The following is a 22,712-nucleotide window of genomic DNA, read 5'->3' as shown; positions in this document are numbered from 1 at the left end:
TGGTTCCAAAGAGAATTTGAAGAAAATGTCAACGTACTGGATACTACAACCCGCAGAATAAAGAAGTTGAAAAGTATGTTAAAGGAATGTATTTACTCTGATTCTTTACTTCTAGGAATTTGTTAGAAAATCAGACAGATATGATTTCTTTTCCTTTAAATTATATTGGTTTCATGTAAACATACTATTTGGCTTACTTCATTTTTTAAAGCATTAAATTCCTACAGTACCATTCTTTCTACATTGCAGATGAGGGGAAGTGAATTTTCTTTATGTTCTTTGATAAAATTCCAAGATCAATTTTTATCCTGCGAGTGAACCACTTAGCCTGGGAGAAAAGCCAAGAACTTACAACTCCAATAGTTGGCTTGTGTGCCTGAGAGCTTGTAAATTAAGTTCTACTATTCCCATCATCTCTCTGCTTGTGCACACAGTGCTGGCCTCATAGTCTCATCTCTTACCACACCATGTGCTGTGTACAGACAATGAAGAGTCAATCAAGCAGAGCTGCTCCAAAACAAGCAGTGATATCACAAATGAACGACCTCTCTTTTATTGCTATTTGTGCACAGGGCTGGTAAACAAACAATTCTAGTGTACTGAAATCAGTGTTGACCTGCTGCTATTGGGCATTTGACCAGCAGCAGTAAATGGCCTTCTAGATACAATGTTCAGGATTGTCAATGTGTTTTATTAGGGCTATGAGTTCTAGCTGCCTTACCTACTGTTGTTTACCTTTCACTTTTGATACGTCTTTACAATGGTGAGACCATGGTGTGGATTTTTTTTTTCCCCAACTTACTAATGGGTGTTATTGGTAAGAGCCAAGGTCTGTCCTGAGAATGAAGTTCCAGGTTCTGTAAGCACTCTGGATTGCTGCTTCAGGAAACATGCCAGCTTCAATGATTTCCACATGCACACTCTGTTGTCTATTTGTATTTTCAGTGTGTCACTTCTCCTTTCTGCTCCTATCTCTCTTGTCCTTGATATTTTGAGACTGCATCATATTTAGCACGGTGCCTACCTACTCTTCTTGTCAGATATAACTAATGTCACAGGGTTCACAGGAAGGAGTGACACTTCAGAGCTGACTGTACAGACCTGTTCCCTCAGTACAGGATAACCGGTTACATACTGCACCTCTTTCTTTGCCTAGCCTTTTCCAAGCTTGGGGACTCCATTTTAAATGTGTGCTAGCTGAAAGGACTATTTGAATCATTTTCATTGTGTGAGATGATAGCTTATGCCAGTAGTACATTATATATATTTATGGGCTTTCTACCAACCACAAGCAATTAGAGCTGTGCTGTACAGTATGAAGTCAGTGTCACGCTACGTGCTGCATGTGTGTATGGTACAACTAAGCCCTTTAGAACTGTCAGGCAAAACAACATTTGAAATCTTTAGCCAGCAGCAAACCAGTCTGTCACAGTCATTAGACTAAAAAACATGGGAAGTGCATTAGAGATTACTGTGAAAGAATATTCTGTCTAATCACAGCTGCAGGCAATGTCTTTCTTAAGCAATAAATAAATCAGCAAAATGAAGGTCTGTTTCAACAGCAGTAAGTCAGGAGCTTATACACAGTTTACTTTAAAAAGCATGGTTAATCTTGTTTTTTTTTTTTTTTTTTTTTTTTTGCATCCATAATAGCTCAGTGTAAATGTTTCCTTGTTAAGCTGTGCTTAGTCTATTTCCCAAAGGCAAATGCTGTTTCTGGAACTGTGATCTCTTGAAATCATCAACAAACCTCTCACACAAATAACAGTAGTAAAAATATTTATTGCTGCTATCGCAATCCGGCCATGAGCCCCTTACCAAGAGATTGCCATTCCCTGTGACTGAACCAAAACACTGATTCTTAGTTCCTTCCACTCATCCATGCTCTTTCCTCTTGGTTTTTCATTTGCAGATGCAGCTCATACGTCTGGCACCTGGAAGGAGTGTTATTTATCTCACAGATCAATTGCCTTAGCACCATGCCACCTGTGCCACACCTCTCTCCAGTCCACAGAAGTCCTTGGTGAGTCAAGTGCTTTGATATGTTTTCTTCAGAACCTTTACTGCTGAAAGATCATTGGTTCCAGTCAAACCTTCAGCATCAGTAATCTGGCCATTGAGTCACTGAAAAGGGATTTCTCAGCCACACTTATTTTATTCTTAACAGACAGTGAGTTCAGATTTTTGAAGCACAACAAGCTCCTGAACATGGTCTGCTGCCCTGATCTCTACCATTTATTCCCTCTTATTTTAGATCACAGACAGCCCTCCTAGCTATCTTGCTTCTGGAGCATTTCTTTCTTCTGGAAGGAAGTCTCTCTATATTTTGCTCAGTCCAAGCCTGTTTTTGTTACCATTACTCATGCAACAATGAATTTAGACCACATAATTTCAGAAACCAGAAAAACACATGAGAGGGTGTCCATTCAAAATTGGTGATACTATGGGCAGAACTTCTCTCATTAAAGAAAGTTACGTTCAGCTTAGTGACTTTCTGTCATAGCTCATTAAGGAAAATCAGAATTAACATACTTCTATTTGTTCATCTCCAACTGTGGTAAGTTATGTCCCTGGCATATAGGCTACATTTCTCTTGAGAAATTCTGCTTAGGTTTGTAGCTCAGATATTTACATTGATTTATTTGTGCCAAGAAAATATCATTCACAATTACTTATGAGTGAAGAAAAGTAGGCAATTAGATCTATAGCACCTGGTGTAACAGGGACCTTAATCCTTGGAGTGCCTTTTGAATGCAATATTAAAAAACAATACCTAGTTGGGAAAAAAAAAAATTTGTTATGACATAGTCTATTTACACTGAATTATTGAACTTGTTTTGATGTAGACTTAGTTTGGTATTTTTGAAATGTTCATATAATGCCAGTTCTCATTCTATAAACTTCATATGCCTGGACACAGTCTATATGATAGAACAATACCTTTTTTTACATTTAAAAAAAGTATCACTTTGTGTGAGTTGGAAAGCCATAGCCATCTGACATTGGTGGCAGATACTGAGTTCAGATGAGGAGAGTGCTCTTTATTCATGCTCTTTATTCACTGACACACAACAATTAATGGCAAAAGGGAAGATTTCAACTTTTTGTTCTGAGATCTGTGGTTAAGGATTGTTGTTTAGATTTATGAACTGGAAAGATGTTGGTCTATTTTGCAAGGAGAGGCAGCACTGTATTAAAATAAAAACTGAAACATCTGAAAGAAACTAAATGACTTAGGAGCCTAAGTTTGCATTCTTGCAACTTCTTTGTGTCCTCTTTTTCTGTCCTCTCTGCCCAGAAAAGAGAGGTTACATCAACACAACAGTGTTCAAAGTTCAGCAATTCCCTTTAATGCTGTGCTCTTTTAATATTGTTAATAATTTCTCTATTGGTTGTGTATCAGCTTTTATGAAAACATCTCCCTGAATTTAGTTGCACTATCTCTGCAATTACAGTAACTCCTACTTTCATACCTTGAGATCACAAATGAAGGACAAAATATGTCTTCCTCCCATGTTTTTTCCATTTAACATTATTGATGGATGTTGTCCATAGGAAACTGCTCAAGATTGGATGCATCTGTGATGCAGATGGAAGAGGTTGCATGTGGCACGAAGCATGCTCTGCACTAGGTGGTGCTCATGGAAACTACAGTCTCCTTCATACTCCAGAAAATTTACACTCATTGTCTTAAAAATAAGAGAAGTACAAAGACATTTTGGGACATGCAGGATGGAGATTTCTTAGATTGTGAAGGGACTCTTTTGAGGAAGGGATTCTCAAACATGAGGCACATTCTGTTGAAAGTGACTTATTTTGACATTCATGTAATCTTTTAGCACAAATACACCTGTTTCTAAAAGTCTGAAACCCCTTGCAGCAAGGTCCTGTACCTCAGCCAGAATTTCTGGTTTCCCAGTAAAAATCTCTCAACCGTCACAACCACTCAGAACGTCAGACTTGCTATGTCTTACCTAAAGAAAATTGAAAGAATTTTCAAAAACAGGTATTTCTTCGCGAGCGCCATTGTAAGTTTACATGTTAGAATCCATGATTTTTTCAAGTCTGAATACAGCATCGTCTTTTAAGAACTTTGTTCATCATGTGCAAATGTGATTGCATCCAGCTAGTCTTTTAAGTACATAGTGAGACTTGTAAATAAAAACACTACTATTCAGCTATGTGCTAAGCACTCTTCTCTTCCACTGCAATCAGTGCAAGCTTAAACAATTATTAATAGTGAAGACAGTTTCTTTAATTTAGGTACCTCATATAGTTTCCTACAAATATCAGCATCCAGGTTTTAAAACTGGCTGTAACCACCTGGGTCCCCAGAGGTGACCCTTGAAATCTTTAATGATGAGGAAGTGGCTCAAGTTATCTTGATGCTTCCCAGATAATGTGTAGACAAAGAATGTCTGCATTATTCCTTTTCAGTCTGAAGTCCACAGATCTACTACTAGAGAGGGAGCCTGGGAAACAATGACCTCCTTGTCAGAGATGCTGGTTTCAGTTGGGAACAGTCACTTGGCCTGTTTAGTTAATAAGCCCCAGAAGCCTCCTGAATTAGAAAGAGCAAATGATATTAGTTTAGAAGGTCAGAGGGTTAACAATGAAGCAGCAGTTGTACTCAAGGTTGTTTTCTAAGCAAAGTTTAGCAGTACAAAACAAAGATGGGAGGGAAGGATGGGTACAAGTTAGAACACTTATGCTTACATCTTACTGGACTTTGTCTTCTGACATAAACAGATGTATCTTCACTGGAACAGTTCCTTATACTGGTACGATTAGCTCCAAACCCTTAGACTTATGACTGTTTTGAGGTAGGCTGATGGAAAACCTTTGATAACACATTTGGAATTCTAAATTGAATTAACAGATGAGATTCCTGTTTCCTGGTTCTAATTTATGTGGAATGCTAATTTTTTTTTTTTTGTCTGCCAGATGTAGTAAAAAGCTTTTGAATTTAACATATACACAAAGGTCAGAGCAGCAGAGTAAAATCTGGGATTGTGCAAATGTTAGGGCCCCTATAGCTTCAGGACATGGCCCTGTTGGGAGTTCAGACCAGACCTAAATGGAAATATGCTCCTTTGAATTCACTCATTCTTCTTCTGGACATTCAGATAAAGACTAACATGGTCCTCTATCCCTAGAGACAAAGATCCTTTAAGAGACTCCAATATCTAAGATAATCCATGCACCAGTTTGGTCCATCTGCCTGACTAAATCTTAATAGACCTGAGTCATCTTTAGAGAGGAACTGACAGAGTTTGATTGCTTTCATATTGACAGCTACAGCTTTACTAATACCTTTTGTTAAGGAAAAGAGAACTACAGAGCTTCTGAAAGCCTCTGTGAACATCACTGATTTCTAATGCAATGATAACTTCTTTATGAGAGAACAACAACTTCTCAGCATCAGTGATGATGGGGAGTATTTGCAGTCTAACGACCAAACTTCAACAATGTCACAAGCTGAAATACATCAAGGCTACATAACATGTAGAGCACTGCTCTCACTTCCCTATCCTCGCTCAGTTATTTCTTGTGGCCACATACAGAAAGTACCTCAACATAGCTCAACAGGGAGGCAGGGTTTTCAGAGTTGCTTTGTCAGTATCTCTACCTATTTCCTGACTCAAGCGCACATTCAGAGACTTCTGTTTGAAACACCGTATGAGTTTTTATTTAAAAGGGAAACAGCAACCTTGTTCCTGACTGTGGTGCACGCATACAGAACCTTACTTGATTTGAAGAAGGCTTGATTTTCTTTCTTAGAGAGTAATGCAGGCCAGTATGACCCCACCTGGTGAGCCCAGGAGACAGATTTGGCTTCAGAGCACTCCTGTACATCAGTCTGTGCAAACAGCAGCCTCTGATCCTCTGCTCCACTAGCCTAGTCTCTTCCTTAGGTTGCCTGTGAGCAGGTAATAATGATTTTACTGCTTAAGGAGATCTTCATAATCTTTTTTGCAGTGAATGTGCTTGTCTGGACAGAAGCATTCCCAAAACATCATTTGAAACAGGCTGAAATCCCATGAGTATTTCAGCTTGGAATTAGTGGGTATTCTTTCCACTGTTAATGAGAGTGCAGTAGAATATACAAGACATACAAGACACCATTGAATACATTCGTATTACATTTCACCTTTTGTCATGCTGGAGGCCCACGCTAAATTAATTTGGCAGATAAATTTACGATGGCAATTTGCCTTCCAGTTGTATAATTTATTCATGTCAGAAATAATTTATTATACTCTTCTTTAAGCCTTTCTTTTTTGGGGGTACCACCTTAGTAAAAAAAATTTATTGTTTACCCTGAGCTTTGTATGGCTTCACAGTGGTCAGTCAATAACCTCAAGGGGATAGTTTTGGTCACATTACTGGTCACTTATTTGGATGGATGATGGAGTGCCCTGGTCCCATCTGTACATATATTACTTTCTTTTGTCTTAGTGACACTGTTGGAGAGATTAATTAGGTCCATCTGCAGGGGAAGATCAGCCTTGGGGGATTCAGGTGAATAAAATAAATGCCAAGGGGAAAAAACTGCTGACAGGGGCGTTTTGGAAATCAACCTGTTTTCCATAGCATGAATGAGGAAATTACATAAAGAAGGGTCTTGAAAGAACGGTGTAACTACCATTTATTTGGTTACTTCAGCATGACCTGATACATATCTGCTACTGCTGCTGTAGGAAAGAATTTATGATGAGGGTTGAAGTCCACAGACAATATTCCCAGCTATGTAAATCAGTATAGCTTTCAGATCTTAGTGGAGCTGCCCTCGCTTTATGATGGTACAGATTTGAGTTATTTCTGACATAGTGATATTCTCTGCTCTTCATTTGTGTGATCCAAGATGTGAAGTAAGCTAATCAGAATTCCTAGTCTGTCTCCTCTCTTTTTATTCTAACTATACTCGTTGTGGCTCTTGCACCCCATCTCTATTTTTGTCCTTTCTCTTGACTTCCTTTATGCTGCTTTTCATATTTTTTCCTTGTCTCTTTCCTCTCCCTTAAAAATAATAATAATAACCTAATAGCATTGATCTAACTGATATGATCAGAGCTTATAAAATAGAATCTCACCCCTTACTGACTTGAATATTCTTATTATATGTGTAATTAATTCGTGTAACTGGTACATAAGCCATTTGAAATTTATTGCAATTTAAATTCTCTCTTTCTGTTGCCATATCAGTCTAAGAGAGGACTCATATACCACAGTGCAGTGGGATTACAATCCCAATATTTTCATACAATAGAAAAGAAAAAAAAAATCCCACATGTTTTACTCACTGAAAGTTCACTGTCTTAAGGACCTGGAATGTAAGAGTTGTTCTGCTTTTAAACTTCTGTTGGAGTGAAGTGAGGTACTTTATGAGATTGCAGTTCAACTCCTGCTGACTTTTTAAATGAATTGGTAAACGCAGAAGAACGAGGAAATATATTTTTGAAACAGAATGGGAAAACAAACTATATAAAAAGAAAGAGAAGATGCATGCAGGAAGGATAATGTGGAAGAATGTAGGTGATGAATTCAATTACTTCATATATATATATGTATATATATATAATATGAAGAACTTTTGGTGGCAAGGAAAATATTTGCTCTGGAAATACGTGGTCCTGCCTCCAGCCCTGCGCTAGCAGCAGTGACCCTGAGTCTCAGAGGCACAGTTCTGTGTGTGCTTGAATTTTGGGGTCTGATTCTAAAGAGCTGCTGAGCCCAGTCTGTAGCACTAGAAGGAAAGCTGCTCTATGTGTAATAAGGTGTAAACATGTGCATATTGTCAGACAACACCAGTTAGACACCCAAGAATGTACTGTATAGGTGAGTTAGTAACTCAGTCTTTAGACAAGATTATAAACTAAATAGAAACGTATTTGAGCTGAGTAGCTCAATGTGCTGACCATGCAGAAAAGAGTCTTTGCCACCTGCAGGCTCTTGTTCCTTCTAGCTTTCTAAATTGTTCCTCCACACTTTCTAAATGAAGGGTATTCTGAAGGTTCTCTCCTGGCCAGCATGCATGAGGCAGGTCAGTGGCCACAGTCCAACACCTTGAAAACTGGTCCTACCTCTTAGAAACACCTTCACAGCCAACGTCTCCGGGAATCCTTGTTCAGATCAGCAGTGCAGCAAATGAAGAGTAGTAGTGGAAATTAAGTGGTCCTTTAAAGACCAAAATGCTCCCCTTCAAATCTTCTGGGTCAAGTTATCTTGCTTAGGTAGATGTGGATGGTTCCTACTTGGTTTTGCTTGTTATTATTATATCTCTGTCCTGCAGGTGCTGCATTGCTTCCACTGGGTCCATGTGCACTTATTTGTGGGGCTCTGGAAGCAAGCCTGGATTATGGCAGTGTGCTTTCAGTGGTGTAACTGGCAAGCTGAAACTGAGGCACTCTGCAGGGGGTTTCAGTACTGCTTTGTGGCAATACACAGATTTGTTGCCGGCTCATTGGGCTTACAGCTTTTTGTTCATAAGATTTGAGCCCACCTGCCATGGAGATATCATTTGTGTTTGCTTTGTGATTTTTTTTTTTTTCCCCCCCTGGTGTTTTTATTATTATTATTACTGGCACTTGTGAGTCTTGTGTTTTGTTTGTTTTTTTTTTTTGCATTTCCTTTTTTTGGGGTGGATGCATTTAATTTTGTTTTAATTTTGAGGTGACTGGAAATCTTTAAACAAATTATTTCAGAAATACTGAAATACTAGAAATACTTTATGCCCAGATTTGGTTGGTTTGTTTGTTTTTCTAGAGGAAACTGATATTGAAAACAGGTATTTCCCACCAAAATTTTCATTTCTTGGAATAAAATACATTTTCCATCAGAATATGTCAGATACAGAGCTGTGCTAGGTCTCCAGAGTGTCCTAAAAAGGCAGAGGAAAAAATTCAGTAGAAAAAGAATGACCGCCAAACAGAGAAATATTTGGTTCTGCTGTACTGGAGAAAAGCTTTTCCTGGGGTGGAAAATGAGAGCAAATTTCACTCTATAGAAACTGCAGAACCCTTCCTGCCAGATGGCTGCAGTAAGTCCCAGATCTGCACATTTTCCAGGGGTGAACACATTTTAAACATACCTCAAGGAACCAGCTCGTCATTTCACAGAGCGAGTGAAACAAGTGACGAATGGCTGTGAATGTAGCAGGGAGCCAGCTCAGCAAAGGGCTTCCTATCATTAAAATACATCTGCCTCTGTTCTGAGTGGGAAATCACAGCCCTCTGAATCCTAGAGTATTTCCTTATGCACAATAGCAGCAGAACTAGTCTGTGTGTTTTAACCCGTCAAATCCTGTTCCTCTTAATCATGTGGATAAATCAGCTACAGTGAGGAACTTCAGTCCAGCACCTCTGGCCCGAAATTGGGGGATTCCAAGCAATGGAACTAATCATGAAAATACATCAAGGTGAGGGTGGGTGCTCACAGCTACAGATGCTGATGTTTAGAGCAGCGGGACGAGGCTTGGTGTGCTTCTCCACGAACCGCTATGACCACGATGGGCCCTGCTCCTTGGGATGCAGGTGGAATGCCTCGCAGCCCCTCGGTTCTATCCTCTACCTGCGGCCGAGCAATGCAGGAGCGTGGCTGTAACTGCAGAAGCGTACGGGTTTTGCACGTGCTGTTGTCCTGCACGGCTCCAGCCACCTGCCCTGCGCATGGCCTTGTCCCCCCAGCACCCCTTTGCTGGAGCCGTCCGCCTTAGCGGTTCTGGGGACGCGCTCACCCCGGGTTCCAGAGCTGACACGGGTGTTCCCGGACAGCTCGGGCACGGGGTGCGATGGTGTGCTTCCGCGCCTCGGCCCAGCGAGGTTGGGAGCGGTGCACCCTGAGCCCCCAGACTCCTCTCCCATTTGCGTTGCTCTCCGTTTTTCCCCGGCTGCCTCTGTGCTCTGTCATCGAGTCCTCGGCGCCCAGCGCCTGGTCGAGTGGCAATCGGGCGGCCTCAGGAGGTCTGCGGAGCAGAGAGTGGTGGGTGGGTGGGTGTGGATGGATGGATGGATGGATGGATGGATGGATGGATGGATGGAGAGCTGGGAGGGGGGACGGCAGCCTGGCGGCGTGCGCCGCTCCCGGGGGAAGGGCTGGGGGCCGGCTGGGGGCCGGTGGGTGTGACCCGCGCTCCCCTCCGCCGCCGCGGTCCGCCTCGCTCACACGGTGCCCGAGCCGCAGAGCGAGCAGCAGCGTTGCGTCCTCGCCGCCCGCCCCGCCATGCCCAACTTCGCCGGCACCTGGAAGATGAGGAGCAGCGAGAATTTCGACGAGCTCCTTAAAGCACTGGGTGAGCTCGGGGCGGGCTGGGGCGACGAAGCGATGGAAGGGACGCGGGGCGGCCGCAGCGGCGCGGTGCCCGGTGCCGCCCGAAGGCTCGGGGCTGCGGCGCGGGGAAGGCTGCGAGCCCTGCCCGGGAATCGCGGGGCGGATTCACCTGCGAGAGCCGGCGGCTCTGCCCGGGGATCTGCCGCACCGCTCTGCTTGGAGCCGCGGCTTCTCCGCGCGGGGCTGCAGCGCTGCCTTTCGGCCCCCCGCCCCGAGCCGGACCGGTGCTGGGCGAGCTGGCGAACTCACACTCTGCTTCCTCCCCGCTTCGCCCAGGTGTCAACGCCATGCTTAGGAAGGTGGCGGTGGCGGCCGCCTCCAAACCCCACGTGGAGATTCGCCAGGACGGGGACCAGTTCTACATCAAAACTTCCACCACTGTCCGCACCACGGAGATCAACTTCAAAATCGGGGAGAGCTTCGAGGAGGAGACGGTGGATGGCCGAAAATGCAGGGTAAGAGGAGAGCTGTGTGTACGGTGTCTGTGTGTGTGTGTGTCTGTGTTTGTGCACGCTGAGAGGCGCAGAGCTGCTGCCCCGGTTGTGAGATCCACAGTGTTTGCCCAGTTTCCATACCAAACTCCTTTTAGATGGGATTAACACATCTGCTGTCCTCCATCTTCTTCCTCCTAGAAACTCTGAGGGGGGGTCTTGGTGATTGCAGCTCACCAACATTCTCTGGCGTGCAGGACAGAGCAAAGCTGAAATCTGAAGGTAACGGAGCATGACAGGTGGTGAGGGCATAGCTGAGTATCTGCTTGCCAGCTCCCTGCCTGCCAAGGCTTTGTCCAGCTCTTCTTGCCTCCGTCTCTCTTAAAGACCTCATCTACAGTGAAGGCTGTCCCCGGTCCCCCTCCTCGGTGTGGACATGGGAGCACTGGAGTGAGAGACTCCTTAAGAGTCAGGATTTAGTGCACAAACTTGAGATAACTGTTTTCCAGAAATCAGTTGGACAACTTCACAAGCGGTTCACATTGGTTATTTGGGGCTGAAATTATCTGTCATTCCTTTGCAAATTCACATTTTCAGATTGCTGGTTGGGTAAATCTTTAGCAGTGTAGACTTCCAGACAGTGTTACACCAGCCACGGTTACACCATCTCCTTATACAGAAGTGCATCAGAGGGAGTGTTTGGGGTTTGATTCTCTGTGTAAGCCCCTGCTCCTCTACCCTTTGTAAGCCACTTCAATGGCTGTGGAGGGGATATAATATTGTTAAGTCAGCAGGATCTGATCCTGGCTTCTTGCTGATGTAGGTACGTGGGATTGAGGGTACTGGAGAACGGGGCTCTGATCAGTGCTGTCTTTCAAAAAAAGTTAACAAATGATGAGTATGGAATCCTTTACCCAAGTACCTGACTCACTGACATTCATAAGATTGCCTGAGAAAGGTGTGTGAGTAAAGAGTAGAAGTGTCCCAAATAAAGAATATGGTTTTTATGATAGCCTGTGGTGGTGCAACAGCCTATTAGCCAATCTATAATCTCTGCTGATTCTTGGGCCAGTTTCTGAGACCATTTGAACAATTAAAAAATCAGAGTAAACTTAGTATCTTCAGTGCAACTGTTGTGAATTTAAAATTTGACAAAGAGAGGCAGATATTGGAAGATGGCGAATACTTAAATCAACCCCCTTCATCTCCAGGGTGAGTTATCATATATTTAACAGTTTGTTCAGGAAATGTTGCTGGCTGTTAATTTGTCTTGCTCAGCAAAAGTAGTTTTTTCATCTATAATTCATACACAATAAATGTGACCTGCTTTCTAGAGGAGGATTTATTGCTGCAGATGGAAAAACAATAATTATGGCTGTAGGCTTTGCAGGTTAGAAAAGTCTGAAATAAATGTGTTTTGTGAAGTAGTAAATTTTTTCCACGTGTTGTGAAATTATTTATAGTCCAGACTCAGGAATTAGTTGTACTGTTGGATATATAGAGCCAAGATGTGGCCGTGGAGCAGAAATCGACAAATAATACAAAATAATACTTCAGAATATAATTTGCAATACCTGGAAAAAAATTGCTAACTGGTGATAGGCTGTGATACACTTGATGGGGTGGAGGGTTTTGTCCTGCCAACTAACTTGATCCATTGTTCATAAAACAAAGAAGAGTCCAACACAGTTCACTGAAAGGCATAGCTTCTGTAACTGCCACTTGAAGAGGCTTGTTGGCTTAAAAACCTATTGTTTTGGAATAAATATATAAAGTGAACAGCTAATTTTAGATCAAAGGAAAGGGTTTTTTTAATGTTTTCCCCCTCAGAACGTCTGGGAAGTGTTAACTCCATTTTGTGCCTACATATGTGCACACATGTTTGTATATAATCATGGACTAATGAATGTCTCCCATGTGCTAGTTGTAAAGCAATTACTCACACATTCATTACAGGGCATCCTTCTGCACAGCTGTTCCATTGCCCTACAGAATAATAGTTCAGTGCTAGAGTGAAAAGCAACAGAAAGTCAGGGCTTGCCTATTTGTGAAAGCTAAACGAAATCCTATATTTTCTTAAATTGTTTTTCTGTGGTTTCATAATCATTATTCAAATGCTTCGAAAAATGCCCAAGGGTATTTTCAATCAGCAGACCTAGAGCCTTAAAAAAGAAATATCACAAACACTGGAATTCTAACCAAGTTCCTGTAATGGAGCTGTAGCTGTGATTTATCCTGGGTTGTTAGTGCAATATCTGCTTAACATACAGCTAACTTGGCTGGGTGCCACACAGCATGGAAGGTTATAAGTGGCAACTGCTGCATTATTTATCACCACAAAATGATACACAGTACTCTTGATGCTTTTACTCTAAGGGGACTTCTTAGGGACAAGTAATACGTCACATCAAACCAGTGTGCCAAGGTATTTGGGAATGTGGGCACTGTATTATCACATGTTTCTAAACAATGGTTTTCAACATCAAGCGATTCATGAGAACGGCTTTTGAGTTTAGAAACAAGTGCTGATTTACATTGAAAAGACACGTCTACAATTACTTTGCTATTATATACTTATTAAAACAAAACCTTACAACTTATTTTTTATTTCATCACTTTCCACTGGTCTGTTTCCCTTTGCCTTTATCTGTCTTGTACTCCTTTACAGCAGTTGTTCTCACTGCTGCTCATTGTTGTCTCTCTGCTTCATGCTGCTGGAGAATATAATTAATGCTATTCCTAATGGTTTTCTTGCCTGCAGAGTTTGGCCACTTGGGAGAATGAAAACAAGATCTATTGCAAACAAACTCTTATTGAGGGAGATGGTCCTAAAACATACTGGACTCGAGAACTAGCTAACGATGAGCTGATTTTGGTAAGAACCTCTGACCCAACCAATGCGTGCACCATGTTAACAGCTTTTTTTTGCTATGTAGCATGGCTTACTACTTTTCTTAAATCCATCTGGAAAAACTGCCATTCTCATAGTTCTCTGCAGTACAATTCACACATCAAATCTTTTCCTTTCTTTTTCGTATTTTTTTTTCTTAAAGAAAAAATGCAAATTTATGCAGGTTCTCACTTGCATTTTATTGCTATATCTTTCACCATGTTTTCACTGGTAGAATAATCATAAGTGGGCCACTCCTGCTCTCTACGTCCACAGTAACTCCAAAGAATTTGTTTGATTTATTGCAGATTTTCTCTGGTGAGAGGGAGATCAAAGCATTTGACCTCATTTCTGGAGAACCTTCTTTTTATAAGCATGTGTTTAATGTGATGCTTCTCATACACGGGCACATGGTGTATAGGAGACATGTGGCATGTTGTTGGTATGCTCTAATCTCATTCTGTTTATGAAGAACCACAATTCCTTCCCAATCTCTGTCACAACTCCCTACTCCTTGACCATCTCTCAATCCAATTCAGAGCTGCCCTCGTGAGTTTGCTACAAATATGCACGTTTGCACATTTGCTGTCAGCCAACATCCCCCCACTCCTTTGTGACCTTCCATATGGCAGCAGGGTTACTTCAAGCATTTGCAATAGCACCTCTGCAACTGCCTCTCCATTCATGCCATGAATCATGAGCAGTTTCTTTATTTATGTTGTACGTACTTCTGTTAGAATTGAGTTCACTCTAATGTATATTTCCCTAGGAATCCATCCACATTCATAATTAAATGACATCCAGAACTGAATATAGACACAATTTTTCTGAGTTACATGTAATACAGTTCAGCTCAAGTTCAGAATCTTTTATTTTGCATAAATCAGTTGGCTGAACTGTTGTGCCTCATTGGTTTGGGCATGGAAGAGATGCTGCTGGAGCAACAAGTAAGAAAACATCAAACAGGGAATTTTTATTTCAGACTATCAGACTAATTAAACTCTTGCAATTTCAAAAACAAACCTCCCAAATGCTTCTCTAAAGCAGTTGGAGCTCTGTTTTTAATAGTGCATATGAAACAAAAACAGGACCCAAACCTAGCCAAGTATAAATAGAAAGCTTTTAAAGTATTACTGTTAGCCCCAACTTCTTCAAACTGTTCATCCACCCCTTATGAGAAAGATCATGCTGGTAACAAAGTGGAACTGGTTTTTGCTGAAAGAACACTGTAATTCTGGATCATTTATTTTGAATTAATCACTGACATTTTTATATCATCCCAAAAGTTATGGAGGCAAAGTACTTTGATTTCTGCTTCATCTTTATATATAACGTACCAAATAAAATGAATTCTCAACTTTAATTTTTCCAGCTTTCTAATACATTTTTGTAGTTTATTACTTTAACAATAAACTAGTGAGGCAGCTGTTAAGGAAAGTTCAAGCAAAAAAAGCAGTTCAAAGCAAAGCAGGAAAGGCAATCCTAAGACATTTCCCTCCTGGAATCAGCAACATGAACGTACCCAGCTGGGGTAGAAGAGTGAGGCTGGTCAAGAAAGCAGAGCAGTAGAAAGATTGCAAAGCATAATCAGTCTGTTGAGCTTTTCTGAAATAATTCTTTTTCAGATTAGGATGTACATTCGAAAATGTACATTATTATATATCATTAGTATTTTCAGTTATAGGACCACTAACAACTTCTAAGAAGTGATTTTTACTGGTTCATTTCATTGCCACTGAAATATACGCATTCTTTCTAATCTGTATCTGTCTATATTCAACTTCCTGCCATTGTGTATTATGTATATTGAAGAATCTAAATAATATTCCTAACATTTATTTTTGCAAATACTGATGAAGCCACCTCTTAGAAGAACCTTCCTTTTGCTAGGCTAAATCCCTCGAGCCCTTCAACATCGAACGAGTTATTTTTGAATCATTCTTTCAGTGCTTCTATAAGCCCTTCTAATTTATTTATTTCCTTTCTAACCTATGGATGCCAGAATCACATGTGCTATTCTGCCATCAGTCATACTAGCACCTCATGCAGTAGCAACTTCATCTCTCCACTCTTAGCTGGAGACTTTCTTAATTACTTTTTGGAAACTCATGTTCTGCTGATCATGATCCCAGGTAATTTTCCTGGCTTTTGATTCCCCAGACTGATCCCTTTCTCCTTGCCTGCAAGCTGAGATTATGTCTTGGTAGGATTTTACTGTGGCCATTGTGAAAACATAGTGTTTGCTTCCAAGTGGTTGAGATCATTCTCCCTGTTTTTCACTATTTAATATGGTATGCAATTCCAGTCTTCTGTCTCCTTTCTGAAGCATAATGGCCTATTTTGCTTCGTTAAATATTAGGCCAATACTTAGTCCTCAAGACATAAAATTTCAAGTCCCTTAGTGTCCAAATCTTTTAAACACATGAGTCAGGATGTTCAAAATCTTCTGACACCCTGAAGCTCAGTAATGAGGTGTTCCAAAGAGAAACTGTAGTGAGTGTGAGGTCTCTGCTTCATTTGGAGAAGTTAAGATTGCCAAAATGAATCCATGTGGGAGGCTTTGTGTTTGAAGGAGGACAGAAGGGAGTAAGGGAAGCTCAAATTTTCTTTCCTGTAGCCCCTAATTTTAGAAGCCTGGAATATTCATCCAGACCATTCTCTTTAAAGGCTAAACTACTCGTAGGGTTTGCATGAGGTGCATCTCTTGACTATGATGGGGAGCAAAGTAGGAATAGGAGCTCTTAGTGGGAAATTTTGGGATCCCTTTTGAGCTTCTGCCTTTCAACTGTGTTTGCATTCATCATCTCTCCAGCTTTAACTTAGATTATTGTATCTCATGCTTAGAAATCCTCCTTGTGTATGAGTCTGTAGACTCTCGTATGTCTTGCTTCTTCCAAACTGAGATCACAGTGGGATGTCATTGTCTTCCCCCCCCTTTCTCCCTTGATCATCCCAGCTATTTTAGGGATCCTTAGGGCCCAAAATTCAAATTCACTCTTCTGCAGTTTTGCTCCCTGCATCAATTCAAATATTTAACAGTTCCCATCTTCACGCTTCTCAAACCTTCTTTCTTACCTAAGAAATATTTTCTCGTCCTTCACGGGGAGACCCTGTGATGTAGCAGTTTAAGAACCCTGTAAAGCTGATACTTCTCATACCCTCTGCTCCTGTTTCTACAGCCAAAGAATTCTTTCAGGAAGTCATCATTCTTCTTCGTAGCTATTAATGCATTTGCAGAAGAACTCAATAAAACTCATATTCTGTGCGCAAAAAGTTGCAGTAAGGAATCTAAATGTGTTAGACTTCTCAGGCATTAATGGAAAATAGGCTTGAGGCAATAGGTAAGGAGTGAGGAATGGGTTTTACTCTGCTAATAGTAGCTGCATAAATCTTGGTGCTTTGCCTCATAATTTTTAATCTAATGTGCTACATGGCTTAGGGGGTCCATTAGAATATGACATTTTCCAAGAGGATGTGTTTTTCTTTCCAACACAGCATGTTCAATAAAATGCATTTATTATCACATATTAAAAAAAAAACAACAACAAATCAGTGTTTAATTGTTATGACTACCATAGATCTAAAATAGAAACCTTATTACTATGTAATTATCAGTCTTTTCTGGATTGTGTCAGATTTTTCTTGTGTTCTTCAAAGATATTCCCCTAAAGCAGTATGGTGGTCTTTCATGGCACATCGTGTCCTCTGATACATAGATGCTGAGAACAAACTATTCAGTTAGCAAAAGTTTCCTTTAATTTCAGGTATCAGTTATGTTCATCTTTACTTCTCCTGAACTGCTTGCAGCATGGGGAATGAGATGACTCTTATTAGTAGCATAAATAATATTTGGCTTGTAGTTTGGGATGTAGATCTAAAGTCCCACTGGAAGAGTCCTTTTAGCAGAGTGAGGGATTTATGACCAAGCTCTGCTTTATAAAAAAGGTGCTGTAAATGTGCAAGAACATTGCAACTGCTTTCATCAGTGATGTTAATGATAATCTCATCTGATGCACTTGCCAGGATGGCAGTGCTGCATTTTTAGAAGTAGCAGATAATCAAGGTTAAAAAAGGAATATTCAGGCAAAGGGAAATGATAAGTATAGATCCCCATCAAAGTCCAGATTTGCTTGTTGTAACTGTATCTTTAGACTTTATTGGACGTCAGATCTATAAAGCATAGATAACCTTGTTTACAACTCAACACAGAAGCAACTTGAATTAGCACTTGGGCAATCAAGACTGGAATCTAACACAAAAGTATGTATTTCATTTGTCTGTCTGAAAAGTAAGATCTGGGATTTAGGCTATTCTAACATCTTTTTCCATCCCTTTTCTCTTATAGTCATTAATGTTTTTGCTCTTGCTGTGTGTTTTAATCAAGGACACTAATGAGCTATCAATCACTTGTGTAAGTCAGAACAAAAGGTCTGCTCTTACAAACTTAAAGGATGCTGCTTCTGAATGCTAGCTGTTCAAATGAGAAACATTTATATTTTTACTTTATCTGCCTCAGTGCTTTCATAGCTGCTCACACCTCTGTAGATTTTAATTTAACCTATAACACAAACATTTTAAAGTGGATGGTTACTGAAGAGGGTCTTTAAAAACAGCCTTAGACCACATTTGACACAGTTCATGTATCACACAGGGGTTCTCAGAATCAATTATAGTAAGGGTCAAAGATCAGCACATTAGGGGGAGTTCAAACATGGTTTGTGTTCTCCTTTTCCTTCCCAGAAAAATCATGACATGGTTGATTAAAACTGGTGAACTGTGGAGTCTAGATGAGTGAGTGAACATTTTTAAATGATGTTGCTGGCTTCTAAAGTTAAACATAGCAGGTGAGAAACGCAGATTTGGAAATATATTTTTCAGCTGAATGCTGAGATTTGTGATGTGCCTAAACCTTGTATCAAACAGCGTTAAACTCCCTAAATAGTTTAAGCTGTTTTTTATAGTTCTGGAGGAATTATCTTAACCACAATCAGTTATCAAAAGGAGGGACACCTCATGGAGGTCACTGGGGGTTTTTGCTGCTGACCTCGCTAAAAGCAGCCTTGATAAAAGTTCTGAGACCTGTAATCATGCACACATATGTGTTGCATTTACCTAGTGCTTTAGTTTAGTATTTACCCCGAGGAGATTTAAAAGGGGAACTTGTAGACCTGCAGCCCTTGCTCAGTACAAGTACAAGTACAGCTTGATCTGAGGCATGTCCCAAACATGAAGCAGAGAAAGAAACCAAAGCTGTCTGTATGGTGGATGCATCTGACCCTGTGGATAGCCTTGCATAATATCAGCTGCAGCTTAGATGGTTGCTGGGAACTGGCTTAAAAGACTGTTCTTATCTCTGCCATTCATTTGCTGCATTACTCTGAGGCAGCTGTATAATACAGCAGTTCTCAAATACATTCTCAAATATATTGATGAATGACCTGATTTTGCATAGTCTTGTCCTGCAGAAAGTGAAGTTGTATGTTGGGTAGCTTGTTAGTAGCATCCGAGTTTGAAGCTGAGGGCTGCATCTTCTGTGACTATGTTCCCAAAACAATCAATCTCCTTGAAAGACTATGGGACTCAAGAGGAGAAAGGAAATATACAATATGGCTTTCTTGTGAAGATTTGTATTTTTATGCTGTATAATGTTAGTTTATCATCGTGGATGAAGTGTCATCATCTAGAGATTTATAGATACTTTCATCTTGTTAGGGAGTGTTGCCTCTGTGAGTGTACACATGGAAGTCTGTATGTGCAAAGCCTTTTCTGGGAATGGAAAGTGCTGTTCATTTATGTAGCATCTTCTCCATTTATTTGCTGATGTATTCCCTCTCTCTTTGTAAGAGGTGGCTCTGCAGATTGGTCAGTCATGAGCAGAGAATGGGATTTTTGCACACACACAGGCAGAAGTGATCTTTCCCAGGCGATTGCTTCAGTGACAGTTTTCCTGGTTGTACTGTCTGCTCCACGTATCACAAAGGTTCCGCAAGAAATGTTTGAAAAGAAGGCCTTTACAAAGCAGATTGACTCGTACAATAATACATACTGCCCTGTAATTTTCATTTAGTCTCTAATGATGTTAGCACTCATGAAATCTTGAGTGAACTGGAACAGATGAATCTGTTGGATAATGCTTATTATGAAGTTCTACTCTTTTCAGTCATAAAAATGCATAAAGTCTGCTTGTTCTGACAGGAGCTAGTGCTTCATTCCATTCTAGAGTTGGATAAGTACTAAGCTTACCCCTGATAGAAGGATGTAAGTGTGAAGGGTGTAAGAATAACAGCCTTTTGTTTTGGTTCTTCCCCTGCACTTGGGCCCAGCTGTTCATTAGACTTTTCTGTGATTAACCACAAGAGAAGGAATGCAGCAAGTTTGAATATGTTCCTCTTTGCATGGCTTAACAACATGGAGTTTTATCAACAATGCTTGCAAGTTACATTAAGATAGGGAAACTCCTTTTGCATTTAAACCACATACATAACAATGACAATCACAACCATTTCTTTATGCACTCCAGCACGGAAATAAGAGCAGTGAGGACCCAAACTTCACTATGCTTAGCAGTGCCTGATTGTACCACAGGAAGGCAATGACTGTCAGTGACTTTCTAGTCTACACAAAACCTCAAGCTCTCCATGATCTTGATTCTGACCGCCTATCTCCGGGAAGGCTCCTGCTAAAGTCATTGCACGTTTGTGTATAATTTTGGAGATGCCAGAGGAAGCCAAAGTGAGGGTGTTTGCAGCTGCTGCTGTGGGCATTAGGGCACTGCTGCATTCTTTAGTGTTCATTTTCAGACATTTTCATGTAGAAGTTAAAAATGTATATAAAGATTAATATGATCAGCTCTTTTTACGCATGAAAACAAAGCCTGTATCTTTGTCATTTCTCACCATCCAAAATACTAAAAGGCTTTTTTCCTCAGTAAAGTGAATAAAATATGTGCCAGAGGCAGTTTCCAAGCCAAATCCTTATGAAGAAATATTGGCCAGAGTAAGCATAGGAAGCATAAAAACAAATAAAGTCCAGCTGAATTTTCATAACACTCTGGGGTAGGTCTTAATTATATTTTTCAGTGAGACATTGGCAGTTATTACAGCCAAGCATCCCATCTCAGAGCTTGTTAGCAGTGAGCTTGGAGCTGGCAATGTCAGTGTAGCTGACATGTAGTGTGCTTGTAGCTCTTTTGCAGGCAGTATTTCCTCATTCTTGGATGCTTATTTCCTTTATGTTTAATTGTTTGCTTTGATTTTAGCCTAAAGGCATACAGTCACATAAAATGATTTTGTGTTTGGGTGTCTTTCTGAGGCAGCTGCCACAACCTCTGTCATGCCTAAATGTCCTAATAATCCGTACTGCAATATGACTGATGTAGAACTGTCTTCTAAGTGCAATACTACAGAATGAAAAAAAAAAAAAACAAAAACACAGGCTTTCAGATGCATATCTAAAACTCTGCTTCTGTTCATATTACACCATATAGTACCAACTCTAGTAAGTGGAAAATCCAAATATGCTGAGGATATACTGAATCTGGCATGAGAAATAGGATGATCATAGAATCAGTGAATATCCCAAGTTGGAAGGGACCCATAAGGATCACTGAGTCCAACTCCCAGCTCCACATAGGACCACTCAAAAATCAGGCCGTATGTCTGACAGCATTAAACAGACACTTCCTGAATTCCGGCAAGCTGGGTACCATGACTGCTGCCCTGGGCAGCCCGTTCAGTGCCTGACTGTCCTCTCGGTGAAGAACCTTTTCCCTGTTGCAGCTTTATGTCGTTCCCTTGGGTTCTGTTGCTGGTCACTGAAGAGAGTAAATTAGCCCCTGCTCCAATGGTAATGAAACATAGTCTGTATTAAGTCAACAATTCTCAGATATGCAGTGATCAAGCATTTGTGAGATTTCACAGTTTTTGTCATGTGAAATGAGTTCCATCTCCGCTACATTTTTCTCCATTATATGCCCTCATTTCAGATCCCTACCTAGCTAACTAATTCACTGGTTAAAGTCAGTATATCCTGGAAGGAGGCTGTGATTGACGATGCCCACATTACATCTTGGGAGAGAAGGTTTCAGTAGCCAAGCATGGTGTGTCAACATCTTGCAGCAGCATTATGTTCGCAGGTTGTTCTTATACACTCACAACATTGCTTCAGTGGCTTCATTTGAACTACTCTGATTTACACCTGCAAATATCAAAGAATACCTTTCTAACGTGCCATTCAGTCTGACTGCACCCCCAGCATTTCCAGTTCAAAGTGTTGCAACTGTTTCTAAATATAACAGCAGTACATTCCAAATTCTTTTTCTTTTCTCATGTTTATTTATAAATGCATGCCAAGAAACTATAGAAGGAGGGAATTTCTGAGTCATTTATCATTCTGACAAAATTCATGGTGCCTGGGAAAAGAGGTCACCTGCAGTGCATTTCTTGTCCAAAATGATTCCTTTCTTTAGTTTCATCTGTCAGAAGACATAGGAAATTGTATTTCTGCTGTAGATCTACTATAGTAAAAGTAACTTTAAAAATGATGTTAAGTGTTTACTGGTTCCATTCGTTCTGACTGATTTCTTTTTCTTTTCCAGACCTTTGGTGCTGATGATGTTGTGTGCACAAGAATTTATGTAAGAGAGTAGAAACATCCATTTACTTGTCAGCTGGGATGAAGTGGAGAGCTGTGGAAAGCCCCAGTAGAATGAGTATTTGTGTGTGCTGTTATAATGCGGTGTTGTATGTGACCGTGTGTGTTATATCTGAATCTGTATCCTGTTAAGTGTATTTTACTTTATTTTTCATCACAGATGTTACTCCTTTCTCACTTTTATGTGGTCATTTTTTTTTGCGTCTGCTTTGTACTCTGTAGTTGTCATTTGCAATGGTTTTACCAATTATTAAACTTATTGGGCATAACTCCCAGCTGTTTTGGGGTGTTTTTAATAGCAAACCCAGCAGTGCTTTGATTAGGATTGAAGCACTTCTTCACCTCTTTGGAAGTCAGTGTGGAATATCAGTGCTGTTTGCCAGCCTTTTGCAAGGCCTTTCACAGAGCTG

The 22,712-nt window shown here is 40.7% G+C and overlaps 1 protein-coding gene across 2 annotated transcripts; it reads left to right on the top strand.

The window, feature by feature from the left end:
* The first annotated feature begins 1,912 nt into the window (after positions 1-1,912).
* Positions 1,913-22,571, top strand: CRABP1 (cellular retinoic acid binding protein 1). 2 transcript variants are annotated; one of them, XM_085234027.1, is made up of 4 exons: positions 1,913-2,023; positions 10,606-10,784; positions 13,522-13,635; positions 22,247-22,571. In XM_085234027.1, exons 2-4 carry the CDS (start codon positions 10,617-10,619, stop codon positions 22,295-22,297), a joined length of 333 nt encoding a protein of 110 aa, XP_085090153.1. In that variant the 5' UTR covers positions 1,913-2,023; positions 10,606-10,616; the 3' UTR covers positions 22,298-22,571. The 2 variants fall into 2 exon arrangements, with proteins under 2 accessions (XP_085090153.1, XP_085090154.1); XM_085234028.1 differs by lacking the exon at positions 1,913-2,023 and adding an exon at positions 10,124-10,291.
* The last annotated feature ends 141 nt before the right edge of the window (positions 22,572-22,712 follow it).

The sequence above is a fragment of the Meleagris gallopavo genome, chromosome 12 (assembly GCF_905368555.1).
Source record: "Meleagris gallopavo chromosome 12, MGAL_WU_HG_1.1, whole genome shotgun sequence".
Lineage (NCBI taxonomy): Eukaryota > Metazoa > Chordata > Aves > Galliformes > Phasianidae > Meleagris > Meleagris gallopavo.
Note: the sequence above shows the minus strand (reverse complement) of the source record. Positions and strands in the feature narration are given on the sequence as shown.